At 38.8% G+C, this 18,090-nt stretch overlaps 2 protein-coding genes across 4 annotated transcripts in view; both read right to left on the bottom strand.

The window, feature by feature from the left end:
* Nucleotides 1-12,590, bottom strand: part of TASP1 (taspase 1) — a 297,011-nt gene extending 284,421 nt beyond the window's left edge. Inside the window, exon 1 of the mRNA XM_079719460.1 lies at nucleotides 12,522-12,590. The gene's annotated coding sequence lies outside the window, so the exon portion shown is untranslated. The remainder of the gene's footprint in view (nucleotides 1-12,521) is intronic.
* Nucleotides 12,526-18,090, bottom strand: part of ESF1 (ESF1 nucleolar pre-rRNA processing protein homolog) — a 58,388-nt gene continuing 52,823 nt past the window's right edge. Inside the window, exons 12-15 of one of the 3 annotated variants that reach the window (XM_079719458.1) lie at nucleotides 16,929-17,011; nucleotides 15,282-15,428; nucleotides 13,145-13,440; nucleotides 12,526-12,597 (exon numbers count right to left, since the gene is read on the bottom strand). In XM_079719458.1, coding sequence (XP_079575584.1) covers nucleotides 13,147-13,440; nucleotides 15,282-15,428; nucleotides 16,929-17,011 — 524 coding nt within the window. In that variant the 3' untranslated portion in view covers nucleotides 12,526-12,597; nucleotides 13,145-13,146. The other 2 variants (XM_079719459.1, XM_079719457.1) reach the window with 2 other exon arrangements.

Raw genomic sequence — 18,090 nt, 5'->3', positions numbered from 1 at the left:
CCCTGGCAATCTGTCTTTCTAGCTCCCAAATCTCACCAGCCAAATTACGGATACCAAGGAGCTAGGGAGAGCTACTTCTGATACACTTCCAAACTATTTATCTCTACAGTGGTAGAGCGCTTGGCCATTACTTAGTCCATATTACTAGCTTCGAGATCTAAAATGTAAAGCTGCTGCTGCTGCTTCTTCTTTTTTTTTTTTAATTTGGCCGAGCTATGCGTCTTCCAGGATCTTAGTTCCCCAACCCCGGCAGTGAGAGCGCCAAGTCCTAACCACTGGACCGCCAGGGAATTCCCGTAAAGCTTCTTTTTTTCTTATCGTGTACCATCCAACAATACTCAGTTAAGATCTTAAAGGAGTTCGACCAGCAGTTTCACATTTGGATTCATATAAAATTACCTCCAGAGGCACTGGTTTTGATCAATGGCAAAATCATGCTCCCAGTCAAGGGCAACTCCAAGAAAAGATTTACCCATTTTATGTCAAAATGGAATGAGCTGGGGTGGGGGAGGGGGGAGGAGGGATTATTTTCTGGAATGTGACAGTAATAATAAGATGAATAACAGCTAAGACTTCCTGAACAATCACTGTGTGTCAGGCAATATTCAAGGGGCTTTTCAAACACTATTTCATTTAATCCTTAAAAGCAAGGTACTGTGAGTAACACTATATTGAAGGTGAAAAATCAGGCCCGAAGAGGTTAAATCGCTGGCCCTAAATCACTTGTTAGTAGTAAGTGGCAGAGCTGGGATTCAAAACCAGATTTCCTGACTCTAAATTCTACACCCTTAACCACCACACTGCTTCCTACACACTCATCTCGGTGGGCACCCCCATTATCTGTCATGGATCCTAAAGCTAACTGCTGGTCTGGTCAGAGTCTTATTTTTCCAAACCTTTGGATATTGTACTGCAAAGGTACAGCACTGAGAGCACATCCCAACATCCGCCCACCACAGTGTAACGTAGCCCCTCACTCCAAGTCACAAGCAAGGTTGTCCCAACAGGAAGGATATAATCTGATGTGACAGCAATAGATAACTTACAAGTAGGCCAGTATAAGAAAAATGAATTAATATAAACAATAATAATAAATAATGGATAACTTTTAACATTAATCAAGTTCTCGGGGCAGGGAAGGATAAACTGGGAGATTGGGATTGACACACACTACTATATATAAAATAGACAACTAATAATGACCTTGTATACACAGGGAACTCTACTCAATACCCTGTAATGGCCTAAATGGGAAAAGAATCAAAAACAGAGTTGCTATACGTATATGGATAACAGATTCATTTTGCTGTATACTGAAACCAACACAACATTGTAAATCAACTATACTCCAATAAAAATTAAAAATAAATTAAATAGGTCATGCCCCCCCAAACACCCAAAAGCATTAATCAAGTTCTCAGGGGAGAGAGAGGCCTTCCTTGTAGATACATATAAAAGACCAGGAGGAGGAAGGGTACTGAGTCCCAAAGGGTTGAGGTTGGGGCAATGAGGCATCTCCATCCAACAGGATGGGCGAGGTCATGCTGCAAAACAAATAACCCCCAGCTGAGCGGCTTAAAATAAGGTTTCTTTTTTACATGAACCACATGGGTTGGCTGTTTATCTGGTTCTTAGAATGACCCTGGGAAGGGCGAAGAAAAGGTAGTGGGTTCTATATTGGTTCTCTCTTCGGCTTACATTTCACTAACCAAAGCAAGTCCTATGGCCACATATAACTTCAAAAGGCATGGGAAAGTTCATTGCCATGTGCCCCAAAGATGGAGGGCCAGAAATAGGGTGACCAGGACCACTATTTTAGTGGCCTGTGGATGATAAAGACTTGGTTCTGGGCCTCCCTGGTGGCGCAGTGGTTGAGAGTCCGCCTGCCGATGCAGGGGATACGGGTTCGTGCCCCGGTCTGGGAGGATCCCATATGCCGCGGAGTGGCTGGGCCCGTGAGCCATGGCTGCTGAGCCTGCGCATCCGGAGCCTGTGCTCCGCAACGGGAGAGGCCACAACAGTGAGAGGCCCGCGTACCACAAAAAAAAAAAAAAAGACTTGGTTCTAAGGATGGTACAAAAGTACCCACTACTTTTACTTCATTTCCCATCCCTCTGAAAGTGAAGAGAATATATATAAATGCTAGAAACTGCCTGAAAATTTTCTGCAGTTAAGTCGCAGGAAGGAAGCACTTCAGAAGGTATTTCCACCGTGTAAAGACATTTTTTGTGTGTGTAGTTTTTAATGGCCATACCTGATTATATCAGATAATTTTAAACGTATTTTAGTAGTGATGAAACATGGCAAGTGAAGATTTTGATTTCCTGAAAAGTTTCCTTTAAAAGCCAAGAGCAGGAAAATCCCTGCTGTGCAGGGGTGTCTGGCCCTCCTAGGGAGGAGAAAAGGAAGCCCTTAAAGAAAACTTAAGTGGGGATGCAGTAGCAGAGGAAAGTGCAACCCACGGTCACCTAAGTGCTATGAATTAATGAAGAAACATTGGTGACTTTCTCATTTTTGTAATACTCAAAAACAATCCAAATAAATAAAAAATAAATTAAAATAAAACTATCTACTGTCAAGGCTAGTTCTTGTCCAGGGCAGAGAATCTGATAAAACATCATGGTGTCCAATGTTCATAGTAGCGCTATTTACAGTAGCCAAGACATGGAAGCAAATTAAATGTCCACTGATAGAGGAATGGATAAAGAAGCTGTGGTACATATACACAATTGAATATTACTCAGCCATAGAAAAAGAATGAAATAATGTCATTTTCAGCAACATGGATGGACCTAGAGATTACCATACTAAGTGAAGTAAGCCAGACAGAGAAAGACAAATATCATATGATATCACTTATAAGTGGAATCTAAAAAAATGATACAAATGAACTTATTTACAAAATAGAAATAGGCTCACAGACATAGAAAACAAACTTATGGTTACCAAAGAGTCGGGGGGGAGGGATAAATTAGGAATTTGGGATTAACAGATACACGTTACCATATACAAAACAGATAGCCAACACGGACCTACTGTATAGCACAGGAAACTATATGCAATATCCTCTAGTAACCTATAATGGAAGAGAAGGTGAAAAAAAGAATATATATATATATTCATATATATATATGATTCAGTTATATATATATATATATATATATATATATAATCACTTTGCTGTACACCTGAAACTAACACAACATTGTAAATCAACTATATTTCAGTAAAAAAAATAAACAAACAAAAAAATTATGGTGAAACACTGCAGTCATTGGAATGGGATTTTCACCAGGAGAGCAGCAGTCATTACACTGTGTCTACAGCCTGGAGTTTCACATTGGATACTTCTTTGAAGCTAGTCTTAGATTCTTGTTGTATTTCACATGTCCAGTCCCCACCCCTCCCCACCTCCCCAAAGAGAAAAGAGACAGAGAACTAACAGTGTTAATTAACAGTGTTAATTAAGAAATACTGATGGGTTACCAAAAAATCCAACAGTACAAAACTAGTGACCCAGGTATCGCTGGTGCAGCAGACGTCCACTGGAGCAATTCCCCAATTTCTGTTTTAGAAACTGGATCTTATTGACCATAGCTGATGGGTGAGCAGGGAACACAAGATGGGAACATAATCACATTGTCTCTCTGGAAATTTAGAACTTAGACTTTTTAAAAAATAATTTTAAAATTCTTTATTTGAAACAATCTCAAACTTATAGAAAACTTGCAAGACAGTACAAAGATATTTGTTGGTCCCTCAGTCAAGCGAGAGCAAGCTCCCAACATGATGCCTCATCATCCAAGCAAAGACATTCTCTTAAATAACCAAAATTCAGCCATCAAAAGTAGGAAATCAACATTGATACATCACTACCAATTAATCCTTAGGCCATTCAAGTTCTGCCATTGTCCCAATAATGTCCTTTATAGTAAAAGGGTCCAGTTCAGAATTATTATGACATTTCTCTTTATTAGAGGTGGGACTATTTAAAGAAATTTTAAAGTGATGTATAGTAAAACAAAGCCATATACAAAGGTATCCAGGTGAAAGTAAGTCTCCTCTTTCCCCCAGAGGCAATCCCTGTTACCAGCATTTTGTGCAACTTCTTAAAGTCTAAGTTCCTTTTTTAACTCCTGGAAAAATAAGATCAGATGTAGAAGTTCCTCCTTTAAAAATGCTGAATATCTGTTTAGAACTTTATTGCTTTCCATCAAGACAAAGGTTAAAGAAAAAGATTCCATGTGCATACATTTTCCCAGGTTTTTAACGCAAAATCACTGTTCACTTACAGAGGATAAAACTTCTTCTATTGCCAATAGATTTAATCTTTTCCTCTCTATTTATAGACATTAAGGATCCTTTGTAGTTTAGCTATTTCAAATGCTTGGAACATCTTTTAGATTATCATGTAACTCATAATAGTATAAAACATTTTTTAAATTGTTTTAGTCGGTATATAATATTTACAAGTAAATTTACTAAGCTATTCTTAATACTGCACTCTATATAATCATGTAGACAATTAATTTATCTTTATTTTAATAGTATCACAATGAAAAATTCCAAATTCATTCCTGAATCTTGAACACAAGGCAAAACCTTCTTCTTTTAATAACATAAAAAATGGACCTGTAACTTAAAATGTGGAAACTTTGATGGGGTTGACCTTGGAGAGACAGCAGTGGGCAATGGCGTGAAGCGAGATCTTAGTTCCCTGCCAAGGAATTGAACCTGGGTAGCCTGGATGAAAACCAGGAATCCTAGCAGCCAGTCCACCAGGAGCTAGAGGCTAGAAGCAAAATTCCCCTGGCCCTTGCCGCCATTGAAAAATGTATTTCTCAAGGAGGTAAAAACTGCAAAAACAGGCACAAAGTTTATTATTAGAGACACAGCACAACAAGTGGGCGAGCACACAGAGAAACTGTTTAGTTAAGACAGAAACAAGGCAGAGATACACACCAGAGAGAAAGATGTGGGTGTCCTCCCTAATGAGCAGGAGCACAGCAAAGAGACAGTTAAGTCATTTATACAGGGCGGTTCTTCCGGGTTTACTTTTGACCAATTATCTGGTTTCTTCTTCCACACCTGACCTGCCCTAGGATGCTCCCTACCATGCGTGCACAACTTTTTTCCAAGATGGATTCCAGCCCAGAGGGCTATGGGGGGCCGGGGCATCACCTATTCTGGGGTGGTGCCCCTCCTTTGGACCACAAGGGAGCTTTCTGCGCATGTGCAGCGTCTCCCTTGCCCCAGGGATGGAAAATCTATGACCTCCTGATCTTTACTCCAACGGGGTTTAGCCCCTCTCTGTCCCTGTCAGGACTGTTATCTTAAAGCGTCCTCAGGAGACAACAGGAGGCTGATTGTGAATGCCTAACCTGGAGCCCACTTAGCTCCTGTGTCAGGAAATGCAAACAGGAGGCTAGTTGTAAGTGTCTGGCCTGAAGCCCACCTTTTTCCTGCCCCCAAGAAAGTAAACAGGAGGCCAGTTGTAAATGCCTAACCTGGAGCCCATCTATCTCCTGCCTCAGGGTCATCTTATCCCACTTGCCCAGTGGGCTAAGGAGAGAGGCCTGTTGGTATCATTGTGAGTAAAACAAGGTGAACAGAAGAAAACAGAGGCGCGAAGGAGAGTTGCTGAGGACATTCTCTAGTTCCTGCTCTCAGTCTCTTCCTGAGAACTGATTGCTTTCCACCTTTGGATTCAGTGCTATGAGATCCCACAGTGCCCTTGGAATAAAAAGTCCGCCTTCACATTTTTAAGAATTTTTGCTTACGTTAGTTTGAATTGTTTTATGTTTCTTGCAACAATCCTAAGGCAATGGATGGGAGAATTGAGGTTCAGTTGTATCCAAAGAAATCTGAAGAAACACAACAATTCCTAGGTGGTTTCTGATACTGCTGGAGCTCTCCATAAGAACCCTAAAATTGTCCTAGAACAAATATTTATAATAGATCCAAATGGAAGAACATACATAAATCAAATCATTGTTTTCAGAGTTTCTCTTTCGTCAAATAATGAGCTGCTGTCAGATTAAACTTTTTCTATCTTTTAGGGTTGTTCCATTTCTAACTTAAAGGTCTTTCCTAACTAATTCTTGGTTTAGTTTAATGATTTTTCCAAAAAGATTTTTAAAATTTAGTGTAATTTTTTGGCCATTTCTTACCTTATTCATCAGATGAACTTTTTGAAATATGATGGATTATATTATTTCTTACTAGTCTAAAAGAAAAGACACTTCTCATTAATTTCAGATATTAGTAAAAAGGGTTAAAAACTCAAGATTGGCTACTCAATACAAGGGCATGTGTAGTATGAAAGATAATGACTCAATTTTTTAAAATTCATGGAAACAGCTCATAACCCCAAAGCTGGCATTTCTCACAACTTTCCTCAACATAATATAATCTGTTAGTCTATTTGCTTTGGCACTGTCTACAGCATGGAGTTCTCATCTCCACATTTTGGCAATTTTGGGGTAATGCAGAATCCACACTTCAGGCTGAGCACAGACTTTCATTCACACTTTTTCATTTTCCCATGTGCCCGATTCTGGTTACTCTTGGCAACTCCTTTTTCATAAACTTTTCAAGGAAGTGATAATGTGAACCCAGAGATGCTGAATATAGAGTTTGTAACTAATGTCAATGGGGCTTGTGGAACAAAGGGTCCCAGCTGCCTTCTAAGGGGTTTTTCTCACTTCTCTCGACTCATGTCCATATCCAGAAATCTGGGAAACTTACATGATGGAGCACCCTATTCTGGCACTCTCAAGCTGCAAGCACCCTGACTATAATGTAATATCAAGAGTTTCCTTAAGAATATGGAGAAATGATCTGCAAAATAGGGCAAAATAGTCCATAAAGACTATAACCCAACACCATTGTATTCATCTTTGTGTTAGGATATAGGTAGAACAGCAAGTAACAGAGACCTGAGAAAATAGTGGCTTAAACAAGGTAGTATTTTATTTTTCTTTCACATAGATGTCTCAAAAAAGACAGTCTATGGATTATATGGTGGCTGTACTTTACTAAGTCCTCAGGGATTCTGGCTCCTTCCAGCTTACCATCCTTTATGTACCAGTATACATAATGGATTTATTATTATTACTACATAATTTTGATTTATTATTATGACTACATTATTTCTACATAATGAACTTAACATTATTTCTACATAATGGACTTTTGTCCTCAGGGTCCAAGACGGCTGCTGGAACTTAAGCCATTACATCTGCATTCCAGGCAGTTGGGTGAAAGAAGGGAAGAAGGTAAGAGGCAAAATTTGCTAGTCTGATGATTTCAAAGGAAGGTCCCTAGAAGCTGTAATTTGCTTCCACACCAGGATGCAAGGGAGGATGGGTAAAATTGTCTTATTCTGGAAAGCCCTATGTTCAACTAAAGGATTCTATTACTATGGAAGATGGAAAGAACAGATACTGGGAAACAACCACCGGTTTCATCCATAGTCACTTAAAGGAGCATGTATAACCTTTCTCCTGGTCTGAACTTCTTAATGATCCTGTCTACTATGGTCCAACTGCTGGTGGAGAGTTTTCTCTGCTGATTTGGGCTGTTACTTATACTCTTATGATTGCAAAGACTACAGACTCATTTAGGTGATCTCAAAGAATGGAGCACTTACTGTAATTGTAATATACATATTTTTTAATGTGTGGGGGAGATTTTCATTAAGTGGCCTGTGCAGCAGGTCTCATCTTCCAAAGATGGTTGCAACAATATTTCTGGACATGCAGCCTTTTCCAGGACTTTGCCATTCTCCTCCATTAAGAGGTGGAGTTTATATCCCCTCACCTGGGAAAATCTTTTTGACTGCCTTAACTAGTTAAGTATGGATGGGAGGAGTGACACTATGCGACACCTGAGCCTAGATCATAGAACGTGATAGAATCTCCATCCCACTCACCTTGGAACCCAGCTACCCAGTCAACAGCTGGCACTGACTTGCAGGTCACATGAAAGAGGCATTTTGGAAGCAAATCCTCTAGTTCTCAGCTAATGCCATGTGGAGAATATATGAGCCTTCCCCACTGAGCCCTATGCAAAGTGAATAGTTTTGAAAAACTAAATGATTGTGGTTGTTTCAAGCTGCAAAGTTTGGGGGTGGTTTGTTATAAAGTAATAGGTAACCAGAATGGTCAGAACTCAAGGGAACCTGCATGATCTGGAAGAGTGAGAAAGCTGGGCCTCATGAGCATGGGAATAAAGATTTAGGAATAGGAGGACTGGGAATTCCCTGGGGGTCCAGTGGTTAGGAGGACTCCATGCTTTTGCTTTCACTACTGGGCACGGGTTCAATCCCTGGTCAGGGAACTAAAGTCCCACAAGCCGCGTGGTGCGGCCAAAAAAAAAAAAAAAAGGAGTAGAAAGATCATTCAGGATCCAATATGGTTCAGGTGAGTAGATTCCCTTTGCACAATATCTTTGGGTGTCAGCATCCAATCAGGAGACAGAAACAATTTGAACAGGCACTTCGCTGGTGGCCCAGTAGTTAATCCGCCTTCCAATGCAGGGGACTAGGGCTCAGTTCCTAGTCGGGGAACTAAGATCTCACACGCCACAGGGCAACTAAGCCCTCACGCCAGAACTAGAGAGCCCACGTGCTGCAACTACTGAGCACGTGTGCTCTGCAGCCCGAGTGACACAAGTAGAGAGAAGCCTTCAAACTGCAACGAAGAGCCTGCACGCCGCAACGAAAGACCCCGCAGGCCGCAACTAAGACCCAATATAGCCAAATAAATAAATAAATATTTTTAAAAAAGAGAGAAACAATTTGAACAAAGAAAGTTTAAATAATTAATCATTGAAACAGGGCATTAGAGTAACAGGATTGACAAATAAGCAGGTAACTAAGGGAAAAAGAGAACTCTAAAGAACAAAGGAATCACAAATGCAGGTTACAGCTACTATTCTTATGGCTGAGGCACAGCACTCAAATAAGGAGCAAATGTGGAAGAGCCCCTTCCTCCCTTGGGATTGAGGTCTACACCTCGCATGAGAGAGAGAGCAGCTGTGGCCAACTGGATGGCGAGGTGCCACACTAATGGGACATGCTAGGAATCTGGCTGCTGGAGAGCTGGGGGAAGACTTCCGCAGGAATTGGAAATGGAAAAGTGATAGAGAACAGTGAACGAAATCAAAAGCTTGTTGTTCAATAGATCAAAAACTCAGTGAGGGCTTCCCTGGTGGCGTAGTGGTTGAGAGTCCGCCTGCCAATGCAGGGGACGTGGGTTCGTGCCCCGGTCTGGGAAGATCCCACATGCCGCGGAGCAGCTAGGCCCGTGAGCCATGGCCGCTGAGCCTGCGTGTCCAGAGCCTGTGCTCTGCAATGGGAGAGGCCACAACAGTGAGAGGCCCACGTACCGCACAAAAACAAACAAACAAACAAAAAAAACTCAATGATACTCATAAACCTCTGTCCAGATTAGCCAAAAATAGATAGCAAAGGCACACATCACCAATATTAGGAATGAAAAAGGGGATATCACCGCAGACTCTTGAGACATTAAAAAAAAAAGAGCATCTTTCATCAGCATCTTGTAATTTTCAGCATACAAGCTCTGTACATGTTTTGGTAAGTTTTTACCTGAGTATATTATTTTCTTTGGAACAATTGTGTTTTTAATTTCAGTTTCCACGTGTTCATAGTTAGTATATAGAGATGTGATTGATTTTTATGTGCTGACATTGTATCCTGTGATCTTGCTGAACTCCCTTATTTAGTTTGAGGATTTTTTTGGTTTTGTTTTTGTAGATTCCTCGGGATTTTCTATGTAGACAATCATGTCATCAGCAAATAGGGTCAGGTTTTTTTCTTTCTTTATAAATTTATTTATTTATTTTTTATTTTTGGCTGCGTTGGTTCTTCATTGCTGTGCGCGGGCTTTCTCTAGTTGCAGTGAGCAAGGGCTACTTTTCATTGTGGTGCATGGGCTTCTTATCGCGGTTGCTTCTTTTGTTGCGGAGCAGGGGCTCTAGGTGTGCGGGCTTCAGTAGTTGTGGCACACAGTCTCAGTAGTTGTGGCGCACGGGCTTAGTGGCTCTGCGGCATGTGGGATCTTCCCGGGCCAGGGATGGAACCCGTGTCCCATGCATTGGCAGGCGGATTCTTAAAACACTGCGCCACCAGGAAAGCCCCGTCAGTTTTATTTCTTCCTTTTCAATCTGTACGCTTTTTATTTTTATTGCTTTATTGCAGTGGTTAGAACTTCCAGAGTAGTGAGCGTGGACATTGTTTTAAGGGTAGCTGGGATTTGTATTAATCAGATATGGTAAGATACGAACATACAGAAATAACTGTTGTGATTGAAGAAGTTTTTTATACTCACATTCCCTAGCATGCCACGGAAGGGGGTCACACAGGGAAACACTGGGGTTGGTGAGGAGGCAGAGAACAGGGGAAAATGTGGGCAAGGGGCTTTATTGTGGCTTCTTTGGGAAGGGATGGGCGAGGCAGGGTAAGAAAGTTTAGGATTGGCTAGCTTGAATTTCAGTGGGCTCTAGGGTAGGGCACGAGGATAGTGGCCCACTGTGTGAAAGCCCAATAAAGGAGGTGGCTGAAGGTATGGGCTCTGGATTTGTTGCTTTGCATTCGAAAGGCATGCTTGTGCGCAAGTTATTTACTAACTCTGGGAACTGGCCAGCCCTGGGAGGGGCAGTCTCTGTAGGAACAGCAAGGACCCACCCAGTGGTCAGAGGATCAGAATACAGAAAATAAGACACGATTAAAAGACAGCCTTGCCTTGTTCTCAATCTTAGGCAAACATTCGGTCTAAGTAGGCTAATTGTAGGATTTCTGTCATGCTCTTTATCAAGTTAAGCAGTTTCCCTCTATTCCAAAGTTGTTTTTATCATGAATGGATGTTAGATTTTGTCAAATACTTTTTCTCATCAATTGATATGATCATATACTTTTTCTTCTTTAGCCTGTTAATACAGTGGATTACGTTGGTTGATTGTGGATGAACCAGTTTTGCATACCTGGAATTAAACCCCCTTGGCCATGGTGTATAATTCTTTCTATACATTGGCAGATTCAATTTGTTAATATTTTGTTGAGTTTTTTTATGCCTAAGTTTGTGAGACATTAATTCTCCAGAAGCAATCTCATTTCTATATATTAACAATAAATACCAGTCTGTAGATTTTCTTTACTTGTACTGTCTTCATCCGGTTTTGGTATCAAGAATACCAACAACAACAAACAATCCAAATAAATGTGACCTTAAGAGTCACCCAAACTACCCTCACATTGTTTGTTGAATTATGACAGTGGCCATTTTTTTATCCTGAGTTTTACTACCAGTAATTATTATATTTATTGAGAACCTAACATTCTTGGTGTATTATGTTTATTTAATGCAGTACCTGATAATGCAATTCTCATTTTTTTTCCTATTTAAAAAATATCAATTCTTTGAGAAAAGGAGCCAGGGCTGTGCAAAGCTTATATGCTCAATTTATTTGTTATAATCAATCATGTGCCTGACTAGTAAAATGAGATTTACAATTAAATACAGTGACTTAACAACAAAGGGCTCAAAAACAAAAATCCAAACCAAACCAAAACAATTAAAAAACCAAGAGTAAGTTTCACAGGAATCTTAAAATCAAACTGAGTAATCCCCACACTGTGATTAAAGTTTAAAGTCTTTTTCCTTGCATAAAAATGAAACATGAAAAAGTATACAATTATAGACTATATTCAAAAATATATTAAGATTCATGATCTTCTAGTGATAAGTACATAAATACTGCTTTATTTGGCTGAATTACCTAACAATGTTATTAGCACTTTATGATAAGAACACGCAAGAGGGAAGAGATATGGGAACATATGTATAACTGATTCACTTTGTTATAAAGCAGAAACTAACACACCATTGTAAAGCAATTATACTCCAATAAAGATGTTAAAATAAAAAAAAACCCACCATTCCCTGCACAATACTCTGCATTTTTCTGTTATTATGAGCTGTTTTAGATATCCTCTTTTTTCCTTCCCCTTACATAGACTGTTTATACGCCCTTATTATCTTGATATCATTCTGAGTCTTACATCCTTTTATTCTTGAAAACATACTACGTTGGCATGCTTGAATTTTTGTACCAATAATGTCAAGTTTACTATTAACCACAAACCTGGCCAAACTCCTACTGCCTTTCAGAAGCTACCATATTTATCATTCATTCCAAGTGACTATTTTGGTTTTTATTTTCATTTATTTATACAGCACACCTAATTCTTCTAAGTGGTCAGTTAACAGTTTACAAAACCTAGACCAGATGAAATTCAGGAGTACTAAGGCTTTGAAGGTGTGTTTTACTTTAATTTTAAAAAGAATTAAGATTCCTTAAACTCTATAGCAGCATACCCATCCTTCCAAGCATTCCAAAACTCTGAAGGGCAGACAGAAGAATTTTCTGTTACTACAAACATAAAAATCATTGCAGAGCTCATGAACATTTCAAATATAATTATGAACAATGCAAACCTGGAATTGCCTTTCCATGGAGTTGTCCTCTTAAAGAGTTAGTCAGTTTTTCAAATATTTTCCAGAGAGTAGTTTACTGGAGGTGAATAAAATGAATTCAGTGCTATACAAAATAATAAAAATTTTTATTTACAAATTAATAAACAAATTATAAAAAAAATGACCAAACAACAAAGAAAGTTATTGGCTTCTATTCATTATGGCTAGAAATATAAATTATTTAAACAAGTATCTAAATCTGCCTCCTGCTTCCAGATAAATTAATGTATTGCATATACATATTTTCAACTTGTTCCTAACTCTTATTCAGACTTAAGACTTGGGCACTCCTCTATTTTTTAAATAGAATTGTAAACAGTCTTTAAAAAAAGCTAAAAGAGTAATAAATATAAAAATTTTATAAATCCTATAATCTGGATTAATTATGATTAATCTGTGGAAATACACAGTACAAATCTATCAATCATACACAATTAGGTCTAACTGTTATATACGGAAAAAAAATTTTACAACGGTCAGTTTTTATTCATATTCTTGAAAGGTATAGCACTGTTCCCAATAAGTATTCCTTCCATCACTTCTGTATACTTTATACATTCTCAATCCAAAAAGAAACAACTTACACCTATTTGACTTTTTGCTTTTTTCTTGCTTGAAACTGCTCTGTTTTGTTTTTTACAGATTTAATCAACATTGACAAGGCAGGATCAATGGATCTCTTGTGTGATTCCTTCTGAATTTCACTCTCTTTTTTCTTTATTGCCTGAGTAAGTTCTTGTTCTTTATGTTTTCTCTGACGGGCTTTCTCCTCAAGGATTTTTTCCATAGCTTTTGTTTTCTTGAAATTAGGATCTGAAGGATCCAAATTGAACAAGTGGGAAGTATACATTGCCTGAAACCGTGCATCCTTAACATTGACCTGCAAATCCAAAAGGAAAACATAAATAAATAAAATTAGTAAACCAAAAGGCCCAGAAACGGGACCAAATTTCGAAAGTAAGTGAGTTGATTATATAAAATACAAACGTGGGCATTTTGCATTGATTCATTAGAAAACTGTTCTCCCACAGATCTTCAATGGAGGTTTTGGTTTTTTTTTTGCGGTACGTGGGCCTCTCACTGTTGTGGCCTCTCCCGTTGTGGAGCACAGGCTCCAGACACGCAGGCTCAGCGGCCATGGCTCACGGGCCCAGCCACTCCGCAGCATGTGGGATCTTCCCGGACCGGGGCACGAACCCATATCCCCTGCATCGGCAGGCGGACTCTCAACCACTGCGCCACCAGGGAAGCCCTTCAATGGAGTTTTAAGGTTTATTCCTGAATCACAATGTGCAGGGCACACTGTTTTTAATCACACAATGACAATATCCTTGAAAGGGAACTATCGTAGTCTATGTATACAATGGCCTGGAACGACACCAGCCACTTAGACCGAGCATCTGGAGGAGGGGAGGAGTGACCACTGGAGTAGGCAGGCTCCTCCACGCTTACAGTGTGAAACCTCTTTCTGGCTGGGATAATTAAGCCAGCGATGGTATCTCCTGCTGGAGTTTTATGCAGTCATTGCATTCTGAGTACATTAAACTTTTTTTCAACCTTCGTGCTAAAATGAGCAGCTACTGAGGGTGATTCATACAGCAAAAGACTTAAAGATTAAAATGGGAAAGATGGCACCCCTGAGACCAAGATCCGGTCAGACACAAGCCCCAAATTTATCCTTTATCTTTCTACAAAAACACTGTGGTCCTACATGTTAAGAGTGTACCCTTAACTCCAGCCAGGTCTTCAAGTATTGCCAGGCACAGGGGTGACCAGCCAGAAAGGGAGCATGACTCACTGCCACCCATCATTCCCATGGGAAAAATGAGTCCACCCAGAGATGGACTGTAGAGTTACCTAGTTATAGTAAGGACAACAGACGTGATACCACCACCACCACCACCACGACACTCATGAAAAATGTTTTTATGCATGATGATTAGTGTGTGGAGACAGTTCTCATAATAGAAGATCTGACTACAAATCATTCTTTGTTTTTAACTTTTCATAAGAAAACCAATTCACCAAAAAGTTCAGTGGAACAGCACCACACATGGAGCTGACTTAACAGAAACCGGAGCTACACAGTGGTTTCAAAGTCCCTCTCCACGCTTCTTAGAAGTTATCTGTACGGCCCTCTCAATTCTCTAAACAACTTCAAAATCTCTCCCATCTTCTTCTGGGTCTATTCTTCCATGCTAATGGATGGAAGTCATCAAATAGTTCCTGGCAGCTGTTGTAGGTTTTCTGTACCGGGTTCAAACTCATGCATGGGGACTGTGTGGCCACTAGAAATATGTACTTAGCAAAAAGAAGGAAAAGAGGGAGCGATGGAAACAAGAAACATAGCAATTAAAAAAGCATGGCCTACTGCACTGGCCCTTGCACACAGACTGTGAGACGCAATGTGATGTGAACCTGCTATTTCTCAGTCAGGCTTAATGATGCAGAACTTTCCCAGTGTGAGCATCACAGTGCATGTGATTCTAACACTAAAAGCTACATATTTTGGTGCAACGTGGCTACCAAAATAGAAGCCAACTACATCACCTGGTGCTCAACCAAAGAAACACCCCATGGATGAACTGGCTGTGTTGGACTGAAAGATGGTAGCTTTGGCTCCACCATGGGCCCTTCCTAAGATGCTCAATTTTTATCTCCAGAGCTGACTTTAGATTTAACACCAGCTTTAAGAGGATAATGACTTTTGTCCCTGGTTACCTCAAAGTCATCCTCCAATAATTCCTTCTTCTTCATAAGCTGTTTTTTCTTCTTTTTGCTCAGATTCTGGTGCTCCACAATCTTGTTATAATTGAAGTGTTTCTTGCTCTCTTCCTCCTCATCCATCACGAGCAAAGCCATTTCAGCCTGTGAGAGAAAAGAGTTCAAATATACAACAGTGCTTTTCTTTCCCTAAACAGGAGTATAGGGCACAGATATCCCCCCAGGAAAGGAGAACCAAGCCACCAATGCTCTGGGATAATACCTGTCATCCGTAAACTGATTGTGGATTACCAGAACTCAAAACGAAACCCAGAGATCTCCGTACAGTAATGGGTATAATTTTTAGAAGCAACATCACTGACAGCAGGAAGCTTTATCTAAAAACCAGACCATATTTCACCTAGTGTAACTGGTTAGTAGGCTGTAGAAATAAGAGTCCTCAGGTCCCCCCAAATAAAAGTTTCTCATTTTCAGTTTGTTCTTTTTAAGCAGACACTAAATCTAGCAAACATGTAGTATTTTGTGATACAAACTAGATTTTCCAAACGTGCTTTAGGAACAAGGAATTCCTTTTTTCTTTTGCTTTTTTTTGGCCTTTACTTCTTCAATGCTGACACATTTCTATGAAGGCAGGATCTTAATATTTGCCTCTGTAATCTAATATAATGCTTGTTTCCACTAAATAGGTATTTTCTACTGACCATGGGATTAAATGTAAACCTTCAAGAATCAAGTAAACAACCATGTACACTAGAGAAAATACAGAGTGTGCTATGAGATTCCTGTGAATCTTCCTCCATTACCACTTTAGACTGCTTTAATTATGTCTCCCTTCCACCACCGCTACCTGCAGTTGGCTTTCTTTTTAGAGCCATTTTCTACAAAAGAAAGGTATTCTTTTGCTCCTTAACTCTGTGAACATTCTGCATATGCAGTAAAACATGTATTAAGATGCAGAGTTTAGGTGACCAGTCAGGCTCCCTCCTAGACAGTGCTATGAACATCAGTCTTATGAACACTGTTGACTCCAATTCCTGTCTCAGCAAAAATACATATTACTCTGTGCCATGGATCTTTGGAGGCACTGAAGCATAAAATTCACTACACTTCCAAGAAAGACTAATTTTGTACACTAAATTTATGTTATTTTCAATAATAAAAAGAGAGAAATGAGCACTGAACAAGCCATAAAGCAAACCCTGTATTACAGGGTTTAAAACTTATGGCATTATTATTTTAAGGTTTGAATAGTACTATTTTTTTTTTGGTCTCAGTTATAGTAAGGGTTTTGAATTAAATTGAATTAAAACTTATGGCATTATTATTTTAAGGTTTGAATAGTACTATTTTTTTTTGGTCTCAGTTATAGTAAGGGTTTTTAATAACAAGATATTTTCCTCTTAATCATAAAGGGACATGCCTTGGGTTTGAGGTAAATTTTAACTTTGTACTAGCTGGATACTAGTTGGAGAAATTTGGTAAAAAGATGACATTTAAAAACTATGCTGCTGAAATTCTTATTTATAAATTCATAACTAAAATCAGTTATTTTTTTTATTAGGGATACTGGAAACATATGGATAACTCCACTTGATCTGTACATATCAATTTTCCACTAAGCATGTAACCATGACCATGTTTTACCTTTTGTCTTTCTAGTTCAGCTTGTTCCTCTGGAGATGTGCCATCTTTTGCAGATTTTGTTGATTTCTTCTTTTCTTTTATACCTGGCACAACAAACCAACATAGGAGGGTTAAAAATTATAAGACTATCACAGCAACAATCTGTTATACTATTTTAAAAATTTTGTTTATAACAAAAATGCAAGGTATCTATCAATAAATATATAGAAACTAAAGAAAGTAAAAATATATTACTTAGATGACTATGGGTATGAATGGAATAATAATAGTCTGGAGGGGATAAGTGAATATTACAAAGAAGGAATTTCTTCTGAAAGTAATGTATAATTATATATACATCAGCTAAAAAAGAAAAATCATAAGAGCATTTCAACAGATATAGAATAAGTACTTGATAAAATTCAACATCCACTCATGACAAAATATATACATTTAATAAAACTCTATTCAAGGAAATCTTTACAAAGATTAACAAGATAGATTTGATATACATGTAATACAGTGTGCTGAACTGTATTACAAAGTGAAAACAAAAACACTGTACTACATAATGAGAAAAATAGAACAGTTGGCTTAGTATGTAATAAAATGTAGCATCATACATCACTGGAAAAAGAAAGGATTATTCAATAACTAGTGCTAGGCAATTTGTTTTATTCTGCAAAAAAAAGTTTGAGCTATAGACGCATCGCATAATGTACAGGAAAATAAAATGCAGATGTATTAAAGAGTTAAACATTAGAAAAAAAAACCCTATGAGAAAATACAGGGGAACAGCTACCTGATCTTAAACAGAAGGAATGTTTTCTTAGCATAAGAATAGGAGAAATCACAAAGGGAAAAAAAACAAAACACAGGTAATTTTAATATATAAACTCTTAAAACTCATCAGCAAAATGAAAAATTCATCTCTATAATGACAATTTGACAATAACTACCTGTAAGTAAAAGTTTAACAAAACCCTTTCTCTTTCTCTAAAGACAAATTTGATCTTTGTTTAACTTTCTAGTTCTATTATTATTAAACAAAATTACTCATGGTAAAACTGGCTCCTGAGTAGAAAACTGACTATATTTTCAGGGACTCAGGGACTTCTGGAGACCACAAGGTGTCAGATGAGGAGATGCTCTCGTCCTGAACGAGAGGCAGTAACACACAGCA

Source organism: Hyperoodon ampullatus, assembly GCF_949752795.1.
Source record: "Hyperoodon ampullatus genome assembly, chromosome: 14".
Taxonomy (NCBI): domain Eukaryota; kingdom Metazoa; phylum Chordata; class Mammalia; order Artiodactyla; family Ziphiidae; genus Hyperoodon; species Hyperoodon ampullatus.
The sequence above is the reverse complement of the archived record's forward strand: the minus strand, read 5'-3'. Positions and strand labels throughout refer to the sequence as shown.